A 17,500-nucleotide genomic window follows, 5' to 3' on the forward strand; every position below is an offset into this window, starting at 1 on the left:
GAGCGACATCATTGATGTATACAGAGAAGAGAGTCGGCCCGAGAATTGAACCCTGTGGCACCCCCATAGAGCCTGGCAGAGGTCCGGACAACAGGCCCTCCGATTTGACACACTGAACTCTATCAGAGAAGTAGTTGGTAAACCAGGCAAGGCAATCATTTGAGAAACCAGGGCTATTGAGTCTGCCAATAAGAATGTGGTGATTGACAGAGTCGAAAGCCTTGGCCAGGTCGATGAATACGGCTGCACAGTAATGTCTCTTATCAATGGCGGTTATGATATAATTTAGGACCTTGAGCGTGGCTGAGGTGCTCCCATGACCAGCTCTGAAACCAGATTGCATAGCGGAGAAGGTAAGGTGGGATTCGAAATGGTTGGTGATCTGTTTGTTTGAATGAAGAGATGGAGACGCTAAACTGCGATAAGTTAGCACCAGCCAGGCCGTTCAAATTGCATAGCGTGTCTACTGAATTCTGTGTAATTATGAAATATGAAAGAACTGTTAATGAACACAATAGCTTGTATTAACGTTGGGTCCAAAATCCACCAACTGTACATGTCTGACCTTCAATGAATGTAAATAACTTAGATAGTTATGGAATTGATAGTTATGGAATAGATAGTTATGGAATAGATAGTTATGGAATATATAATTATGGAATATATAGTTCTGGAATAGAGAGTTATGGAATAGATAGTTATGAATAGATAGTTATGGAATAGATAGTTATGGAATAGATAGTTATGGAATATATAGTTATGGAATAGAGAGTTATGGAATAGATAGTTATGGAATATATAATTATGGAATATATAGTTATGGAATAGAGAGTTATGGAATAGATAGGTTTGGAATAGATAGTTATGATAGATAGTTATGAATTGATAGTGATAGTTATGAATAGATAGTTATGAATAGATAGTTATGAATAGATTGTTATGGAATAGATAGTTATGGAATAGATAGTTATGAATAGATAGTTATGAATAGATAGTTTTGGAAAAGATAGTTATGATAGATAGTTATGAATTGATAGTTATGTAATAGATAGTGATAGTTATGGACTAGATAGTTATGGAAAGGATCATTATGGAATAGATCGTTATGAATAGGTAGTTATGGAATAGATAATTATGATAGATAGTTATGAATTGATAGTTATGTAATAGATAGTGATAGTTATGGACTAGATAGTTATGGAAAGGATCATTATGGAATAGATAGTTATGGAATAGATAGTTATGGAAAGGATCATTATGGAATGGATAGTTATGGAATAGATCGTTATGGAATAGATAGTTATGGATGGATAGTTATGGAATAGATAGCTATGAATGGATAGTTATGGAATAGATCGTTATGAATAGGTAGTTATGTAATAGATAGTGATAGTTATGGACTAGATAGTTATGAATAGATAGTTATGGAATTGATAGTATGGAATAGATAGTTATGGATTAGATAGTTATGAATAGATAGTTATGGAATTAATAGTATGGAATATATAGTTATGGAATAGATAGTTATGGATAGGTAGTTATGGAATAGATAGTTATGGAATAGATAGTGATAGTTATGGAATAGATAGTTATGGAATAGATAGTGATAGTTATGGAATAGATAGTTATGGAATAGATAGTGATAGTTATGGAATAGATAGTTATGGAATAGATAGTTATGGAAAGGATCATTATGGAATAGATAGTTATGAATAGGTAGTTATGTAATAGATAGTGATAGTTATGGAATGGATAGTTATGGAATAGATAGTTATGGAATAGATAGTTATGGAATAGATAGTTATGATAGATAGTTATGAATTGATAGTTACGTAAAAGATAGTAATGAATAGGTAGTTATGTAAAAGATAGAGATAGTTATGAATAGATAGTTATGAATAGACAGTTATGGAATAGATAGTTATGAATAGATAGTTATGGAATAGATTGTTATTAATAGATAGTTATGGAATAGATTGTTATGGAATGGATAGCTATTTATAGATAGTTGTGGAATAGATAGTTATGAATTGATAGTTATGAATAGATAGTTATGGAATAGAAAGTTATGAATAGATAGTTATGGAATATATAGTTATGGAAAAGATAGTTATGAATAGATAGTTGTGGAATAGATAGTCATGGAATAGATGGTTATGGAATAGATAGTGATAGTTATGGAATAGATAGTTATGAATAGATAGTTATGGAATAGATAGTGATAGTTGTGGAATAGATAGTTATGGAATAGATAGTTATGGAATAGATAGTTATGAATTGATAGTTACGGAATAGATAGTTATTAATAGATAGTTATGAATAGATGGTTGTGGAATAGATAGTTATGAATAGATAGTTATGGAATAGATAGTGATAGTTGTGGAATAGATAGTTATGGAATAGATAGTTATGGAATAAATAGTTATGGAATAGATAGTTATGGAATAGATAGTTATGAATTGATAGTTACGGAATAGATAGTTATTAATAGATAGTTATGAATAGATACTTGTGGAATAAATAGTTATGGAATAGATAGTTATGGAACTGATAGTGATAGTTATAAATAGATAGTTATGGAATAGATAGTGATATTTATGGAATAGATAGTTGTGGAATAGGTAGTGATAGTTATGAATAGATAGTTATGGAATATATAGATAGTTATGGAATAGTTATGGAATATATAGTGATAGTTATGACTAGATAGTGATAGTTATGAATAGATAGTTATGGAATAGATAGTGATATTTATGGAATAGATAGTTGTGGAATAGGTAGTGATAGTTATGAATAGATAGTTATGGAATAGATAGTGATAGTTATGAATAGATAGTTATGGAAAAGATAGTTATGAATAGACAGTTATGGAATAGATAGTTGTGGAATAGATAGTGATAGTTATGAGTAGATGGTTATGGAATAGATAGTAATAGTTATGGAATATATAGTTATGGAAAAGATAGTTATGAATAGACAGTTATGGAATAGATAGTGATAGATATGAATAGATAGTTATGGAATAGATAGTGATAGTTATGAATAGATAGTTATGGAATAGATAGTGATAGTTATGAATAGATAGTTTTGGAATAGATAGTGATAGTTATAGAATAGATAGTTATAGTTGTCACGGTTGTCGTCGGTGAAGGAGGACCAATATGCAGCAGGTACAGTTATTTTCAGTTATTTTCAAAAACAACTGAATTCAAAAATAACAAAACCACTAGAAACGAACGAACGAACGACAACAAACAGTCTGGCAAAGCCTAAGCTCAACACAGAACAATCACCCACAAATAACAACCACAAACACACCCTAATATATGGGACTCTCAATCAAAGGCAGATAGACAACACCTGCCTTCAACTGAGAGTCCCAACCCCAATCAACACAACATAGAAACACTCACCAGACTAGACATAGAAATACATAAACATAGACTATAAACCAAAACCCCGGAAATACTAAATCCAACACCCTTTAACCAAACAACCACCCTGAAACACATAAAACAAATACCCTCTGTCACGCCCTGACCAAACTACAATACTAATTAACCTTATATACTGGCCAGGACGTGACAATAGTTATGAATAGATAGTTATGGAATAGATAGTGATATTTTAGAATAGATAGTGATAGTTATGAATAGATAGTTATAGAATAGATAGTGATAGTTATGAATAGATAGTTATGGAATAGATAGTGATAGTTATGAATAGATAGTTATAGAATATATAGTGATAGTTATGAATAGATAGTTATGGAATAGATAGTGATAGTTATGGAATAGATAGTGATAGTTATGAATAGATAGTTATGGAAAAGATTGTGATAGTTATGGAATAGATAGTGATAGTTATTAATAGATAGTTATAGAATAGATAGTGATAGTTATGAATAGATACTTATGGAATAGATAGTGATAGTTATGAATTGATAGTTATGGAATAGATAGTGATAGTTATGGAATAGATAGTGATAGTTATGAATAGATAGTTATGGAATAGATAGTGATATTTTAGAATAGATAGTGATAGTTATGAATAGATAGTTATGGAATAGATAGTGATAGTTATGAATAGATAGTTATGGAATATATAGTGATAGTTATGAATAGATAGTTATGGAATAGATAGTGATAGTTATGAATAGACAGTTATGGAATAGATATTGATAGTTATGAATAGACAGTTATGGAATAGATAGTGATAGTTATGAATAGATAGTTATGGAATAGATAGTGATAGTTATGGAATAGATAGTGATAGTTATGAATTGATAGTTATAGAATAGATAGTGATAGTTATGAATAGATAGTTATGGAATAGATAGTGATAGTTGTGAATAGATAGTTATGGAATAGATAGTGACAGTTATGAATAGATAGTTATAGAATAGATAGTGATAGTTATGAATTGATAGTTATAGAATAGATAGTGATAGTTATGAATAGATAGTTATGGAATAGATAGTGATAGTTATGGAATAGATAGTGATAGTTATGAATAGATAGTGATAGTTATGAATAGATAGTTATGGAATAGATAGTGATAGTTATGGAATAGATAGTGATATTTATGGAATAGAGAGTGATAGTTATGGAATAGATAGTTATGGAATAGATAGTGATAGTTATGAATAGATTGTTATGGAATAGATAGTGATAGTTATGAATAGATAGTTATGGAATAGATAGTGATAGTTATGAATAGATAGTTATGGAATAGATAGTTATTGAGTTTGATTGAGTTTATTTATTTTTACAGGGACAGTGCACATTAATCAACATTTCAGTAAAAGTGCCGGTTTTAGCCAGCCGGCTAATTTTCAACCGCAGTCCCTGGGCAGGTTATTAAAAACAATTTATGGAATAGAGAGGGATAGTTATGGAATAGATAGTTATGGAATAGATAGTGATAGTTATGAATAGATAGTTATGGACTAGATAGTGATAGTTATGAATAGATAGTTATGGAATATATAGTGATAGTTATGAATAGATAGTTATGGAATAGATAGTTATGAATAGATAGTTATGGAATACATAGTGATAGTTATGAATAGATAGTTATGGAATAGATAGTGATAGTTATGAATAGATAGTTATGGAATAGATAGTGATAGTTATGAATAGATAGTTATGGAATAGATAGTGATAGTTATGAATAGATAGTTATGGAATAGATAGTGATAGTTATGGAATAGATAGTTATGGAATAGATAGTTATGGAATAGATAGTGATAGTTATGAATAGATAGTTATGGAATAGATAGTGATAGTTATGAATAGATAGTTATGGAATAGATAGTGATAGTTATGAATAGATAGTTATGGAATAGATAGTGATAGTTATGAATAGATAGTTATGGAATAGATAGTTATGGAATAGATAGTTATGGAATAGATAGTTATGGAAAGCAGTGTGAAGCTTTTACATTTATTAGACACTTCGTTTTTTTATAGGTCCTTTTTTATAATGTCTTTGGATATCCATTCTTCTAGTATTACCTATAATCTTAAGAATTGTCTTGCTGTTAGAGTAGCTACTGTAGATCTTCCAGATTATCCTTGCCGTTAGATTAGCGACTTTAGATCTTTGCATTGTTTGGAATCCTATTAGTATACACAACAGGTGATTTAACAGCCACCCAAGTCAGCAGCATTCTATGTAATTAGACCTAATATTGTACTCGCTTAGCCTAAGTTGTTTATTTTGCCTAACGTTCTGATCTCCCTCCCCCAGGTCTGATGATCCCAGTATTCTGTGTGGTGGAGCAGGCAGGGCCGGATGGGGGGATGCAGCGTGAGGAGGTGGAGAGGAGCGAGGGCCACAGAGAGGAGCATGCTGAGTTTGTCCTGGTCAGGAAAGACATCCTCTTCAACCAGCTGGTAGAGACGGCCCTGCAGGCCCTGGGGTACTCCCACAACTCTGCTGCTCAGGCCCAGGGTGAGAACTGTAGCCTCCACAAAACACCATCCATAACCCCAACGCTTGAACTGAGCACTTCTACACAAAACACCAGTCATAACCCCAAATGCTTGAACTGAATACTTCTCCACAAAACACCAGACACAAAGGCTCTATCAGCCAAAATAATATATGCCATTAAGCAGATGCTTCTATCCAAAGCGACGTACAGTAATGCGTGTATGCATTTTATGTATGGCTGGTCCCGGGAATCAAACCCACTACCCTGGCGTTACAAGCACCACGCTCTACCAACTGAGCTACAGAGGACAAAACAAAGCTTTCACCTGGTACTGAGTTTGAGATTGTGCTAAAACGCTATACAACCTGTTAGAAAGGAGCCAGAGGATAGCACAGCATTAGTTCACTGGCCGGGATGCTAGCCAGACTAAACACTTCTGTATGATGTTTTCAGCTCTCAGGCTAAGTAAAGAATGTTTGAAAAACACAACTAAAGAGAAACTCGTTAAACAAAGAACAAAGAGTTGGAAAGAAATGAGTCTAGTTCCTCCAAGAGGCCAAAATAATATGTGTGCGACTAAATTTGTCTAAGTATATGCACATGCTTTAATGTGTGGTGTGTGTGTGTGTGCGGGAGTGTGTGCATTTGTGTGTTCATGTCTGTGTATGTGTGAGAATGTTTATGAAAGAGGTCTAGGGGAGAAACATAATAGCTGTGTAATTTATTGTTGCACACATGGTTGCCATCGCCAAGAGGACAGTGCAGTTTACTTGTGTTCACTAAAGTATGCAGAACATTCTATCTGGGGGAGTTGCTTCACATTGATATATGGTAACAATAGACACAACCAGGCAGCTGACATACAGATGTAGGAGCTTCATTTGATCACTCTTTTGTTGCTGAGAATTTTCCTGCACAGGTTTCAAAAGGCTTCTAGAGTTTGTTATGTCCACTTTAAAATGTCAGACTTGATTTGCCCAAATGAAAAATGTATCAACCCTTACAAAAAAAATTCATGAATTATCATCCACATAATAATTAGCATTTCCTGTTGCTGCAGGATATTTTCCTGCTGTAGCAAACTGGCTCAAATTAAGATCCTACATCTGTACATGGACTTAAACTGAAATAGTGTGTGAATCTGCTTCTTTTGATGTCTCTGTTAGTGGCTACAATGATACACCCTCTATTACTCTTTCCTTATGTTAAAACAGTCTGGATTCTTAGGGGCTATTAACGGAATTAGACAATAACTGTACTGTTGCCCCTGCGTGTCAGATAAAAAATACATGTATGCAGTATTTTTTGCAGTACTATTGCGATGCATCAAGATACGTCACTAAATTGATCACTGTCTATGTGTAAAGTGGAGATGCTCTGATATCAGATATCATATAATGTCAGTTATAGTTTGACCTGACAAATCTCACGTCATGTTGTGAGATGTATGTGAGAGAGCTCACTTCATACAGTACACCAACACATCGTAACAGACAGACTGTGTGTGTGCATGTGTGTAAGACAAATGTGTACATCACAGGTAATCCCTGTTTACTGCCTCAAGGTCAAAAACTATTATTACCCTCTGAACGAACTCCTCTCTGTCTCTTTCCTCTCTGCCAAACCACCTGAAGCACACTGTACTGTACACTGTACCCACTGCAACCACATGCTCTTACACATCCCCTACATGAATCGCTGTCTGAATCGACTCCTCTTCTCTCTCCTCTGCTTTCCTCTGACATGCACAGACCGTAATATACTGTCCCCTACGCTCTCAGTGTACATCAAATCAAGTCAAATTGTATTTGTCAGATGCTTTGTAAAACAACATGTGTAGACTACCAGTGAAATGCTTACTTACGGGCCCTTCCCAACAATGCAGAGAGAAAAATATAGAAACAATTAAAACATGAGGATTAAATACAAAATGAGAAACGATAACTTGGCTATATACACAGGGTACCAGTACCAATTCGATGTGCAGGGTACGAGGTCATTGAGGTAGCTACTGTATGTACATATAGGTAGGGGAAGAGTGACTAGGCAACCGGATCCATAATAAACAGCAGCAGCGTATGTGGTGAGTCAAAAGAGTTCAGATAGTCCAGAGAAAAGAGTTCAGATAGTCCAGAGAAAAGAGTTCAGATAGTCCAGAGAAAAGAGTTCAGATAGTCCAGAGAAAAGAGTTCAGATAGTCCAGAGAAAAGAGTTCAGATAGTCCAGAGAAAAGAGTTCAGATAGTCCAGAGAAAAGAGTTCAGGTAGTCCAGAGAAAAGAGTTCAGGTAGTCCAGTGGCTATTTAGCAGTCTTAAGGCTTGGGGATAGACGCTGTTCAGGGGTCTGTTGGTTCCAGACTTGGTGCATCTGTAACACTTGCTGTGCGGTAGTAGAGAGAACGGTCTATGACTTGGGTGGCTGAATCTTTGGCAATTTTTAGGGCCTTCCTCTGACACCACCTGGTATAGAGGTCCTGGATGGCAGGAAGCTCGGCCCCAGTGATGTACTGGGCGTACGCACTACTCTCTGTAGCGTCTTGCGGTCCCAGCCAAGTGGAAGCAAACTGAAAATCACATCAACATGACATGTATTACGGCCCTTTTCCACAGTGACATAGGTTATAAATAGCTGTGCCGTTATTCAGAATTGTAATTGTGTGCCCTCAAATGTGTTGTTTTAATTATAGCCTATGCCCCAGGCTTTTCGTAGTTTTATTTCACAATTTGTATCATGTTAAATATTAGCCACTATCGGGAAACACTTTCAGTAATACCCACCATTTAAAACTGTCACTTTAGTGTTCGTTTTATTCAATTTGTAGCTTACATTTAGCATCATTCTGTAGATGATGCTGTAGATGTCCCCTACGCTCTTACTGTAGATGTCCCCTACGCTCTTACTGTAGATGTCCCCTACGCTCTTACTGTAGATGTCCCCTACGCTCTTACTGTAGATGTCCCCTACGCTCTTACTGTAGATGTCCCCAATGCTCTTACTGTAGGTGGCCCCTACGCTCTTATTGTAGATGTCCCCTATGCTCTTACTGTAGATGTCCCCTACGCTCTTACTGTAGATGTCCCCTATGCTCTTATTGTAGATGTCCCCTATGCTCTTACTGTAGATGTCCCCTACGCTCTTACTGTAGATGTCCCCTACGCTCTTACTGTAGATGTCCCCTACACCTACATTACTCCTCCAGTGCTGAAAATAGTACATTCAGTATGTCAAGACGGAGGATCCTAAAGAAATGTTTCTAAAATGTTCAGAGTTTTTCCTTGCCAGGGAAACTCCTGACCCTAGTTCCCAACTCTGAATAAGGCCATTAACTAACCAATGACCTTTATTCCCGGTTCAACCTATATTTCTAGTGTATTTATTGTCTGAAGGTAGTGAGGTTAACAGGAGTCTCCGCCCAAAGCCACAGTTGGTCAGTGGGCGGTACTTTCCATTTGATGACTTTCTTTGAATTGTTCAGATAATAACTACTGTATGCAAACAGACAGCATTTAACTGTATCCTCCGTTTGATATGAAAATGTACTTCAATGTTATTTTAAACAAGAGGAAATGACAGTGACGGTCCCAAATTAGTCTTTTGATGTCTTTTTGGTGTCATAGGTTTAACAACAACAATCAATAATCAGACTATTACTGCAAATTACAGTTAGTAATGCTGCTCACATATTCTGTGTTTTCCCCGTTGTATCTCTTTAAAAGTCTGTTCTCGAATGGTGCAGCGGTCTAAGACCCTGTATCGCAGTGCTGGAGGCGTCACTACAGCCCCGGGTTCCATCCCAGGCTGTGTCACAGCCGTCCGTGACCGGGAGACCCATGAGGCGTCACACAAATGGCCCAGCATTGTCCGGGCTAGGGGAGGGTTTGGCCGGCCGGGATGTCCTTGTCTCTTCGTGCTCTAGCGACTCTTCGTGGTGGCCAGGCGCCTGCAAGCTGACTTCAGTCGCCAGTCGTTAGGTGTTTCCTCCGACACATTGGTGCGGCTGGCTTCCCGGTTAAGCGAACAGTGTGTCAATAAGCAGTGCGGCTTGGCAGGGTCGTGTTTCAGAGGACGAATGGCTCTCGACCTTCGCCTCTCCCAAGTCCATAAGTGAGTTGCAGTGATGAGACAAGACTGTAACTACCAATTGGATATTCTGAAATTGGGGAGAAAAAGGGTTAAAAGTAAATAAAAAAAGTATAATATAATGTCATTACTAGCTAGTAGTTGTATCCTAGATGTGTTCCAAGTATCAGTGGAGGCCTCTCTCTCATCAGTCCCTCTAAAACAGCAGGCCACAGTGGTCCCCTGTCAACATCAATACACTCCTGTAAACCTCCAGGCGGTTCAAAGCCAGACTAAACCAGACATCACAACAGCAGCAAACAAACTGCGACAGGAGCAGCAGCAGCAGTAACACAACACCCCGGTCACACACTTTAACCCTCAGTCAGTCTGTTATTATACACACACACACACACACACACACACACACACACACACACACACACACACACACACACACACACACACACACACACACACACACACACATATACACACACACCCACCCACACATATACACACACACACACCCACCCACACATATACACACACACACACACACACGCACGCACGCACGCACGCACGCACGCACACACATACATACACACACATACACACACATACATACACACACATACACGGACACACACACAAACAGTTGTGCGAACGCATAGACGGCACTCACACACTCATAGAGTTGCACGCACTGACATAAAAATACACACGAAAAGCAAATCACACGCTCACACACACACACACACTGACACACAACACCCCTCTCCCATTCTCTCCTCCTCCTCAAATGAATACTCTTTTGTTTTTAAAAAATATAAGTGTTTATGTTAAAGGAATCATTTCTGGCTTAAATTATAAAAAATGTCCTCTGCGGTCACCGACCAAAATTACACAGAGTCCGGGCTATTTTCTCCCTGTTTGAATTGTGTCCTTCATACTTGTGTCCCAGTGGTGTATTTAAAGTCTCTTTAATTAGACCCAGTTAGTAATTAACTGGTGCATATTGTTTATTTCAATTATAAGGGTCTGAAGGTTTTTATACAATGGAAGGGACAGACCTGCACTTTAAAGGGATACTTGGGGATTTTGGCAGTGAGGTCCTTTATCTACTTCCCCACAGTCAGATGAACTAGTGGATACCATTTTTATGACTGGAAGTCTATGGGTATCTTCTAGCATAGACACCCATAAACTTCCAGTCATAAAAATGGTATCCACAAGTTCATCTGACTCATTGCCAAAATCTGGAAGTATCCCCTTTAAGGCATTTAATGGTGCCCGGCCATCCATATTGTAGGCCTCAGAAAGGAGAGGAAGAGAGGAGAGTTTGCATTGTTGCCCTGCTGCCATGTTACAGGGTCAGAGAGATATACAGGACAAACATTTATTTTATTTTATGGGATGTCCAACTGACTGGGCTGTGAATAGGAGTGAATAGGAGTGAATAGGAGTGAGTAGGACTACGTAGGCGTGTTGTGAGTAGGACTACGTAGGCGTGTTGTGAATAGGAGTGAGTAGGACTACGTAGGCGTGTTGTGAATAGGAGTGAGTAGGACTACGTAGGCGTGTTGTGAATAGGAGTGAGTAGGACTACGTAGGCGTGTTGTGAATAGGAGTGAGTAGGACTACGTAGGCGTGTTGTGAATAGGACTACGTAGGCGTGTTGTGAATAGGAGTGAGTAGGACTACGTAGGCGTGTTGTGAATAGGAGTGAGTAGGACTACGTAGGCGTGTTGTGAATAGGAGTGAGTAGGACTACGTAGGCGTGTTGTGAATAGGAGTCACTCACATTTGAGGCAGAAGTTACCCCTAACCACAGATCTAGGATCAGATTACCTTTAACCATTACCTCTTAACCCTTCTTCGGATAAATAAATACATATCTGACCTTGTACCCGTGGTTAGCGGATACAACTTCTACCTTCTCTGTCACACACTCTAGCCCTGTTTATAACTGTCCTTTATCCTGATCTTGTCTGTTTACATTTATAAGATCTGATCGCAATCAGATCACAATTCATCGTTTAATCGTCTACACTTGTCTAAGGTGGGCAGTCAGAATGTGGACAAGATCAGGACAAAGGCCGCATGTCAGGTATAAACACATCTCTTTTCCAGTGATACTTATAACGTCACTTACAGAACAAAACAGTCATGGCAGAATGTATTTTTCCCCCTCACTGTTGTGTCCACTTATCCAGACAGACAGATGAATAGGAGGGCTGCGTTTGGTTATGATGATGTACAGTAGAGAGGTTGTGTGACTCATGCATGTGGGGTTTCGCATGGTGTGTGCCAAGGGCATGGGGGGCCTGAGGGGCCTGAGGGGCATGGGGGGCCTGAGGGGCCTGAGGGGCATGGGGGGCCTGAGGGACTGAGGGACATGGGGGGCCTGAGGGGCATTGGGGGGCCTGGGGGGCCTGAGGGGCATGGGGGGCCTGAGGGGCCTGAGGGGCATTGGGGGCCTGGGGGGCCTGAGGGGCATGGGGGGCCTGAGGGGCCTGAGGGGCATGGGGGGCCTGAGGGGCCTGAGGGGCATTGGGGGCCTGAGGGGCATTGGGGGCCTGGGGGGCCTGAGGGGCATGGGGGGCCTGAGGGGCCTGAGGGGCATGGGGGGCCAGAGGGGCATGGGGGGCCTGAGGGGCCTGAGGGGCATGGGGGGCCTGAGGGGCATGGGGGGCCTGAGGGACATGGGGGGCCTGAGGGACATGGGGGGCCTGAGGGGCATGGGGGGCCTGAGGGACATGGGGGGCCTGAGGGGCCTGAGGGACTGAGGGACATGGGGGGCCTGAGGGGCATGGGGGGCCTGAGGGGCATGGGGGGCCTGAGGGACATGGGGGGCCTGGGGGGCATGGGGGGCCTGAGGGACATGGGGGGCCTGAGGGGCCTGAGGGGCCTGAGGGACTGAGGGACATGGGGGGCCTGGGGGGCCTGAGGGGCATGGGGGGCCTGAGGGACATGGGGGGCCTGAGGGGCCTGAGGGACTGAGGGACATGGGGGGCCTGAGGGACTGAGGGGCATGGGGGGCCTGAGGGACATGGGGGGCCTGAGGGGCCTGAGGGACTGAGGGACATGGGGGGCCTGGGGGGCCTGAGGGACTGAGGGACATGGGGGGCCTGGGGGGCCTGAGGGACTGAGGGACATGGGGGTCCTGGGGGGCCTGAGGGGCCTGGGGGGCCTGAGGGGCATGGGGGGCCTGAGGGACTGAGGGACTGAGGGACATGGGGGGCCTGAGGGGCCTGAGGGACTGAGGGACATGGGGGGCCTGAGGGACTGAGGGACATGGGGGGCCTGAGGGACATGGGGGGCCTGAGGGGCCTGAGGGACTGAGGGACATGGGGGGCCTGGGGGGCCTGAGGGACTGAGGGACATGGGGGGCCTGGGGGGCCTGAGGGGCCTGGGGGGCCTGAGGGGCCTGGGGGGCCTGAGGGGCTGCGCAACCTGGAACCAGTTTGGAATGAGGAGCTCTGTGTGTGCAGCTAGCCTGCAGCATCACTTAACCATGTTCCACTGGATGGTGTGTGTTTTCTGTCTGTGTGTGTGCTAGGCACGTACACGCATGTCTGTCAGTGTGTGTGTGTGTGTGTGTGTGTGTGTGTGTGTGTGTGTGTGTGTGTGTGTGTGTGTGTGTGTGTGTGTGTGAGAGAGATAAAATGAGAGGAAAAGCCAACATGTTTGTGTGGATGGGCACACATTGGCACAAGCCACCAGTTGGCCACATGAAGGGACGTCTTTGGGAGTCAGAATGTTTATGTGGAAATTGGAACAAGGATTTCTACTTTTACATATGGACATGAAGCAGGAGCCACATAACAAGGGACCAAAACTGATTCATTAATAATGAGTACACCGCTGCTATGCATGTGTATGCATACTTGTGCGTGTGCATGGGTGCATGAGAGTATGTGTGTCTGTAGCTGCGAGTGCATGTCCATGCTCCTCCATATTCACTGTGTTAGTTGATGTAGACTCATCTGGCTGGGAGGTGAGATGGCTTATCAATTATACTAATCACTGATAGGCTAATCACTGATTACTAATCACTGATAGGCCCCTAGTCTATACCCTCCACTGTCCACAGGCCCCCTAGCCAGCCAGCCTATACCCTCTACTTCCCTTAGGTCCTCTAGCAAGTGAGCCTATACCCCCTACTGCACGTAGGCCCCCTAGGGCCAGCCTATGCCCTCCACTGTCCCCAGGCACCCTAGCCAGCCAGCCTACACCATCTCCTGTCCCCGGGCCCCCTAGCCAGCCAGCCCTCCCCTCCCCTGTCCCTAGGCCCTCTAGCCAGCCAGCAAATACCCTCCTCTGTCCATAGGCCCCCTAGCTAGCCAGCCTGCCTTTACCCTCCACTGCACAATGAGACACACAATGAGGAAAACAGACCAGCTCTTCCAAATGAAAGCTAACCGAGCTATATAAACAGAAAGCACAGAGAGAGAGGAGAGAGAAAAGGAACTGAGAAGGAGAGAGGGAGGAGGAGGGTGAAGGGATTAAGGAGGAGAGAGAGCAGTTATACACAAATTGTCTTCATCTGTCTCCATAGCTTTTCCTCTCTAATTCAGTATCTGGGGAATCTACTGTATCTGTCCACAGATGCATTGCTAGGAGAGGAGGAAACGCTAGAGTTCCTTGCCTCTTGCTGGGACGGAAAGATTTGGTCATTTAACACAACTCAGTCTAACACCTATTGTTGAAAGAATAGGAAGTAAATGTGTTTTGCATGACACTGGAGCTGTTTGACTATTAGATTTTGCTGTGTGTGCACACGTATGTACAAACGTGGCTCTGTGTTTGTGTCGGTGTGTGTGTGAGACAGCATCCCTGTTAGATCTATGTAGAGCTCCTACAGTCAGTAAGAGAAAGACAGAGGGAGAGAGAGAGAAGAGGGGGATGGGAGAAGGGGGAGAGAGAGAGAGAGAGAGAGAGGGGATCTGTCCAGGCCCTGTCTGGATCTCATTTAGAGGATAGTAATGTGATTAGCATTGTTTACTTTTCACAGCTCCAGTCAGCCAGAGTCTCAGGAAGGCCCTGTGTGTGTGTGTGTGTGTGTGTGTGTGTGTGTGTGTGTGTGTGTGTGTGTGTGTGTGTGTGTGTGTGTGTGTGTGTGTGTGTGTGTGTGTGTGTGTGTGTGTGTGTGTGTGTGTGTGTGTGTGTGTGTGTTCTTGCTATTTGTACCTAACATCTTACACAGATATTCTCCATCTCCTTCTTCAACACTCATTATCTCTGTTTGTAGATTGAGGTTGTCAACGGACACAGCAATTGATCCAAAATGAAAGAACAGCCAGAAACTACAGAGAAGGACAGTGTATAATGTGATGTTAAAGTGGTGAAGGACAAACCATCAAACTACAGAGAAGGACAGTATATAATGTGATGTTAAAGTGGTGAAGGACAAACCATCAGACATAATGTATCTCAGTGGAGGCTGCTGAGGGGAGAACGGCTCATAATAATGTCTGGAATGGAGTCCATGAGGTGGTATGTGTTTGATACCGTTCCATATACTCCATTCCAGGCATTATTATGAGCCGTTAGCAGCCTCCACTGATGTATCTCTGTATTCTCTGCTCTAACTCTTACACAGAACCCAAACCAGCTGTGCGCGAGCGCCATTGTGCATAAATGTATTCTGTCCCCCCTACACCAAACACGATCACGACACGCAGGTTAAAAATATCAAAACAAACTCTGAACCAATTATATTAATTTGGGGACAGGTTGAAAAGCATTAAACATTTATGGCAATTTAGCCAGCTAGCTTGCACTTGCTAGTTAATTTGTCCTTTTTAGCTAGCTTGCTGTTGCTAGCTAATTTGTCCCGGGATATCAAATCAAATCAAATTTATATAGCCCTTCTTACATCAGCTGATATATCAAAGTGCTATACAGAAACCCAGCCTAAAACCCCAAACAGCAAGCAATGCAGGTGTAGCGAGCTGCGATGGCCGAGTGGTTAAGGCGTTGGACTTGAAATCCAATGTGGTCTCACTGCCCAATTTGTAAGTCGCTCTGGATAAGAGCGTCTGCTAAATGACTTAAATGTAAATGTAGAAGCATGGTGGCTAGGAAAAACTCCCTAGAAAGGACAAAACCTAGGAAGGAACCAGGCTATGAGGGGTGGCCAGTCCTTTTCTGGCTTTGCCGGGTGGAGATTATAACAGAACATGGCCAAGATGTTCAAATGTTCATAAATTACCAGCATGGTCAAATAATAGTAATCACAGTAAACAGATCAGGGTTCCATAGCCGCAGGCAGAACAGTTGAAACTGGAGCAGCAGCACGGCCAGGTGGACTGGGGACAACAAGGAGTCATCATGCCAGGTAGTCCTGAGGCATGGTCCTAGTGCTCAGGTCCTCCGAGAGAGAGAGAGAAAGAAAGAGAGAATTAAAGAGAGCATACTTAAATTCACACAGGACACCGGATAAGACAGGAGAAATACTCCAGATATAACAGACTGACCCTAGCCCCCCGACACATAAACTACTGCAGCATAAATACTGGAGGCTGAGACAGGAGGGGTCAGGAGACACTGTGGCCCCATCCGTTGATACCCCCGGACAGGGCCAAACAGGCAGGATATAACCCCACCCACTTTGCCAAAGCACAGCCCCCACACAACTAGAGGGATATCTTCAACTACCAACTTACCATCCTGAGACAAGGCCGAGTATAGCCCACAAAGATCTCCGCCACGGCACAACCCAAGGGGGGGGGGGGGGGTGCCAACCCAGACAGGAAGACCACGTCAGTGACTCAACCCACTCAAGTGACGCACCCCTCCTAGGGACTTCACAGTTTTATTTGAGAGGACTGTACAACCATCAAGATTAATTGTCACATTCAACAGAAGATCTCTTTGTTTCTTGGGACCTAGAACAAGCATCTCTGTTTTGTCCGAGTTTAAAAGTAGAAAGTTTGCAGCCATCCACTTCCTTATGTCTGAAACACGGCTTCCAGCGAGGGCAATTTTGGGGCTTCACCATGTTTCATTGAAATGTACAGTTGTGTGTCATCCGCATAGCAGTGAAAGTTAACATTATGTTTTCGAATGACATCCCCAAGAGGTAAAATATATAGTGAAAACAATAGGGGTCCCAAAACGGAACCTTGAGGAACACCGAAATTTACAGTTGATTTGTCAGAGGACAAACCATTCACAGAGACGAACTGATATCTTTCTGACAAATAAGATCTAAACCAGGCCAAGACTTCTCCGTGTAGACCAATTTGGGTTTCCAATCTCTCCAAAAGAATGTTGTGATCGATGGTATCAAAAGCAGCACTAAGGTGTAGGAGCACGAGCTCAGATGCAGAGCCTCAGTCTGACGCCATTAAAATGTCATTTACCACCTTCACAAGTGCAGTCTCAGTGCTATGATGGGGTCTAAAACCAGACTGAAGCATTTCGTATACATTGTTTGTCTTCAGGAAGGCAGTGAGTTGCTGCACAACAGCTTTTTCTAAAACTTTTGAGAGGAAT

General features: G+C 41.9%; 1 protein-coding gene across 5 annotated transcripts in view; it reads left to right on the forward strand.

Moving 5' to 3' along the window:
- Window positions 1-5,693: 5,693 nt before the first annotated feature.
- Window positions 5,694-17,500, forward strand: part of LOC115155576 (DNA-binding protein SATB2) — a 42,097-nt gene continuing 30,290 nt past the window's right edge. For 2 of the 5 annotated variants that reach the window (XM_029702300.1, XM_029702304.1), the window contains exon 1: window positions 5,695-5,955. In XM_029702300.1, the coding sequence (XP_029558160.1) occupies window positions 5,757-5,955 (199 nt within the window). In that variant the 5' untranslated portion in view covers window positions 5,695-5,756. Of the gene's footprint in view, window positions 5,956-17,500 lie in introns of all 5 variants that reach the window. The other 3 variants (XM_029702301.1, XM_029702302.1, XM_029702303.1) reach the window with 2 other exon arrangements.

The sequence above is a fragment of the Salmo trutta genome, chromosome 20, assembly GCF_901001165.1.
Source record: "Salmo trutta chromosome 20, fSalTru1.1, whole genome shotgun sequence".
Classification (NCBI taxonomy): Eukaryota; Metazoa; Chordata; class Actinopteri; order Salmoniformes; family Salmonidae; genus Salmo; species Salmo trutta.